The 5196-nt window shown below is 44.2% G+C and overlaps 1 protein-coding gene across 1 annotated transcript; it reads right to left on the bottom strand.

Annotated features, from left to right (window-relative positions):
• Positions 1-2531: 2531 nt before the first annotated feature.
• On the bottom strand, positions 2532-4928 carry LOC147431741 (uncharacterized). Its single transcript, XM_086494633.1, has 3 exons — positions 3415-4928; positions 3225-3337; positions 2532-3154 (listed from the first exon to the last, which is right to left on the bottom strand). Exons 1-3 carry the CDS (start codon positions 4907-4909, stop codon positions 2750-2752), a joined length of 2013 nt encoding a protein of 670 aa, XP_086350759.1. The 5' UTR covers positions 4910-4928; the 3' UTR covers positions 2532-2749.
• Positions 4929-5196: the final 268 nt, after the last annotated feature.

Here is a 5196-nt window from a genome sequence, read left to right as displayed (position 1 = left end):
AACTGGTACTCGGGTGATCCATCTTGAGTGCTAGCTCTTTGTGTGTGTATGTTGGTTGGCATGGAGGGTGCACCACTATTTTTTCCGCCTTGTGTTGAGACAGCACTGCCTGGGTGCTCTGAAGCATAATGGCTTGGAGTCAGTATTCTAGGTCGCCTTGTTTGATACTTCACCACCAGTTGATGGGCGACTAGAATTAGTTGCATTGATGTTCTGAGAGCAAGCATTGGCGTCCATGACAAGTTCACAAGCCACCTATACATTCATACAATCGTAAAAATAGTAAGTTTTTGAAAAACAAATTTTAGTTGAACAATTATACACGAAAGTAAAATAATATACATATAAACATAAAGTAAAAAATGATCCCCAAGCACTTGCAACCACCTCCGCAAGGATGCTCCCTACCCAAACCTATTTCCAGACAGATAGACACCCAAGGGAGGTAACTATACGTAAGAAACAATACGTACGTGTAGTGATTAGGAGTGCTCCATTCCAACTATAGAAATGAGCCCCAAGCACTTGCACCACCTATACCCTCCGCAAGGATGCTCCCTACCCAAACCTGTTTCCAAGCGGATAGACACCCAAGGGAGGTAACTATATGTAACAAATAATACGCAGTTGTAGTGATAGGGAGCGATCCATTCCAACCATAGAAATGAGTGCCAAACACTTGCACCACATATACCCTCTGCAAGGATGCTCCCTATCCAAACCTGTTTCCAATCGGATAGACACCCAAGGGAAAGTCAGTTGTAACAAATCATGTTGTTAAAAAACATAGGAATCAAAGCTACCTGAATGAAAACCAAGACCTCAAATAAGCCAACAAGTGTGCCAAAACAGACGGAGGCAACTATGAGACATTGTTTATATCTAGCCACCTCCAGAAATGGGGGAAAAGAGGAGGATATATCCGAGCCCGCTAGGCAAGACTGTTGGCCCATCGGGGTAACTTAAAAGACGGCTGGGCTAACAGGAAAGGCCGGTTCTAGCTGGTTCTTGTGAATTTGATGTTATTATCACTCTCGTGGAGTGTTAATAATATGAGTTATTACCACTTCGCACTTCACGTGAAGACGTGAATGAAATCCCTGAACTCCACGTTGAGAAGTGGGAAAAGGTGGCTTATTTCTTAAAATCCGCCTCTTTTTAAATGTTTCCAATTGTGAAAAAACTGTAGACATCCAATCTAACCAGAAAGAGGTCAAATCAATGCCTCTCACCTCTCTCTTTTCAAGAGAGTGTGGCCTCAAGGCTTGACCTCCAATGCCCTAAAGTGTGCACATTTTTCGAGCGCGTGAATAGATCCCTAGACCTCTCCGACATGGTTTACCTACCCATAGAGAAGGCAACCTTACCTTGCGATACCATCTCAAAATATAGTGAAATTTAGAATGTTAGTATGGTCATCATTTTGACCCATTTTAGACATTCATTAAGTTAGATAATGACTCGATAAGGTCGTACGTGTTCTAGATCCTCAATATGAAGTATATATACTCTCACAAGTATACATTTGGTGTATGTGAGTTACATGTGGATTACCATGAATCACATAAATTTTTATGCCTTTCATGTTGCATACCTCACCTGCGCATAGCTGGGGTTCCTCGATTGTGACTGAAATCCTTTCCTTAGCCTTGCTTTGATGAGCATGATGATACACAAAAGATATTAATATGCCTTCATAGCATTGATGCATTAGCATGGTCATTCACCAATGGTAAGAGTACTACCCCACTCATGTCTTTGTAATTATCGATTGAAGAAATGTATCACAATACGAAATTCAATGGACAAATATGTTTTCAAAAGTAGCCTTCTTAACATTTTGAATACAAAATTTGTGTACGAGAAATTAGCATGTTTCTAGTATCATCTCCACGTAGTGATCATTCCATATAATAAAATATATGCAAGCATTGGGAAAATTAACGAAGCCAGTTGACAAAAAGACCAAAGTTTAGAACAACTTTGTTGCCACAGCCACACCAGGGCTAGAAAAAAACATTTTTCCTAATCGAAGAAAATACGTGCAAACTTGAAATACTCCCGATTTTAGGTCAAAATTTGAAGCTTTTGGCGGTAATTACACTAAAACTTATGAAAATTGGCCAGTTTTCTTCAAGGCAAGCTCAAAATCTAACCGGGATTTTAGTATTTCAGCCGGTTAAAATACAGTGGACCCCTTTTTTTTTTCAGATGAATAGACGTCTAGATAGGTACTCTCTAGTTCAGTTGGAGACAGACAAAACAAACAAACGGATTAGAAGTCCAAACTCCACTTGTTATCTTTCTAACCTAGGTAGTCGACATTAGAATTTCTATACGTCGATTCTCTCTCTCTCTCTCTCTCTCTCTCTCTCTCTCTCTCTCTGCATTGAGATTGGCATCGTACCTGCAGTTCGTATTTTGGTCTACAAGATGATCTCTTGGCCATTTGCAAGCTGATCCACTGTAGTAGCATGCACGTGAGATTTGGTGGCACATGAAATAATTACCAGCGGCAATACATACTGATGAGGAATCAGAAAACCTAATTAAGTCTAATTATGCTGCAGGGCAATTACAAGTCTTGAGAATATGAGTAACTATGTAACACCACCTTCCTAACCAGGCTTATATGTAGTATCTAGCTTTCCTATACGGCAAAGCACGTTAAACAGGTTATCTTCCTAACTAGCTTTCACAAGGCAAAACGCAAAACACAGTTACAGAAAATGGTCACCCACATCACTCTTCAACGTACCCAGACCTTCCTGCAACCCTGTCTTTCCTTTAGCCTCACCGCCTCTATCACATTGCTTGTTTGATGCCCAAAATAAGCCTTGAAGTGCTTATTTATCAGATCCAAGCAACGACGATCAAGCAATTTCTTGGAGAGACAAAACACCAGCTTCAGGACGCCAAGATCACCACTAGCAGTCTCAAGAATGGCTTCCACAAAGTCCTCCACACGAGGCAAAGCAGCAGGAGGCTGAAAAAATGAGGAATAAGCCGTAGCATAGGCCTCTGCGAAAGCTGTCCGCAGCCACTTGGTTTCTTTATCTGCCAGCTTCAACAATCTGATGTACTTCTCAAGCTCCAGAGCCACCTTATATAGCTCCACGGCACGAACCCGTTCCAATTCATTTGGTGCAGAAATCTGAAAGAACAACTTTACATACTGTTTAGCAAGCTGCTCAAGTTGCGACAACTCTCTCTCAAAATGGCACCTTGGGCATCGACATGCAAATGATTCTATTCTTGAGAAGTATGGTAGCAGAGGTGAAGTGTAGGTCCGGTGAAGCTCTGTCCCTGCTTTCATGTCCCTTGAGGCAAAAACCACCTTGATATTACCAACACGCCGAACACACACATTAGGAATGCAGCTGTTGTTCATAAGGGATAAAGGCAACCATAAACCTCCCATCAAATCAGTTTCATCAACCAATCGAGACTCAATGTCCGTTGCTGCAAAAATTATGGCACGCAATCGGCTTACATCCAAGAGAAGTGGCACCTCTGTCTCATTTTCTTCAGACTGCAAAGGATCTGGAATTGGTTTAAACAAGGAGATGTTAGGAGCAGGCTTTGCAGGATGCTGCGCTTCATACATGGCATAAACCTTCGAAAGATTTCTCGGTGTAGCTAAACAGCTGCGAATCACCTCAGCTAGCAACCCAGGCTGCACCTTCTGTATATCATCACTTCTACACACCCAATTTCCAACGCTCACCTTCACAGCAGCAAATGAATCGATGACCATCAACAAGTCACCTGCGGATACATCTGAAGTCAAGAAAAGGCCCCGTCCCCCAGAAGTTGAAGAGAGCCCAATTCTCACGGGGCCAACAAACTCCGCAAGAGGAGAAGCCAATTTGGCTTCACAACCATTCTGAAAGAATTCTGATAGGTCATGGTTGCCCAGCATGCTTTGCTCGTTGAGAAGAGCCGCATCCTTGTACACTGCTTGAAGGCGATCGGATACAGCAGGTGGCAGTAGGTCCATCTGCTCCGTCATGAACTTGAAGGCGGTCTGGTACCGATACATCTTCCAAAGAGCTCGGACCTTTCGGAAGATGCTTTTGGCGTGGGAAGCATCAATTGCAAGAGCAGATTCAGCGTCAGCCAAGCCTTTGTCGAAGCATTCCAGCTTAAGCCAAGATTCAGCTCTGTTAGACAGAGCGAGCAATTTATTTTCAGCATCTTCGGCCTGAGCTATCTCGACAGATCTGGAGTAGAATGCAATAGCAGCTGCATATTTCCCCTGGCTGTGCTCCATATTCCCGAGCTCTCGACATGCGACGGCACCATTAACGTGTCTTCCAAGAGCCAAATCAGGTTTAACGTAGAAGGCCACCACTTCTAACGAAGCTGGATTCGGCAGCCAGATGTAGGTTGCACGCCCAAAGTGGTCTTTGATGAGACAAGGCTCCTTGATGATAACTTGGGAGCCTGGGGGAGGCACCTGCAGTGTCAGATTATGAAATAAATCATTCATTACCAGCCTTGCCGCCGCGTCGCTCTCCTTCTCCTCGAAGATACTCACGAGAAACTTTACGTAGAGGAGGAGTGGTGCATCTACTGCCAGGAAGCCTTGCAAGTACTTGCCCTGGTGCCACTTTCCTACGCGCAAATCTGCGAGTGTGGTTGAGGTCAAGCCTGGATTAAAAGCAGCCGGAGCCAGAGATGCAGGTTTTAAGAAGGGATCGTGCTGAAGGAGCGAGTGCTGCAATACTGCCCGCATACTCTTTGCTTCAGGAGGCATGGTCTTTACAAGCGCCTGCAGCTGGAGGTGAGCCGCTAAAATCCCTGGCTTGTTGAACGAGTGCAATGAATCCAGAGCCTCCTGCGAGTCATCCGAGAATGACGTTGTCGACAGAAAACGACACAACTCCATAGATGAATCCCCGTCCATGCAGTCGCACAAAAACAAGCCGTGCAAAGCGTGAAAGTGGCGGGTCTTTTAAACGATGTGAGGCTCTTCAAAATTGTAGTTTTGGCGGCAACATTCAAAAATTTTGTTTGGAACGTTGCTAAGGGTACCTCCACACGCTGGGGGGTACCCCCTCCACTAGCTACACTTCTTTGAGGTGTAGTTGCAAAACAAACACAAAACCCAAGCCGGCGCCTATGTGTGCGTGAGAGTGGCCCTGTCAAATCAAAGGCCTCCTCGTCACTTTTACGATTACCCTCTCCGTGTTG

Source organism: Adiantum capillus-veneris, chromosome 21, assembly GCF_014529385.1.
Source record: "Adiantum capillus-veneris isolate H3 chromosome 21, ASM1452938v2, whole genome shotgun sequence".
Lineage (NCBI taxonomy): Eukaryota > Viridiplantae > Streptophyta > Polypodiopsida > Polypodiales > Pteridaceae > Adiantum > Adiantum capillus-veneris.
Note: the sequence above shows the minus strand (reverse complement) of the source record. Positions and strands in the feature narration are given on the sequence as shown.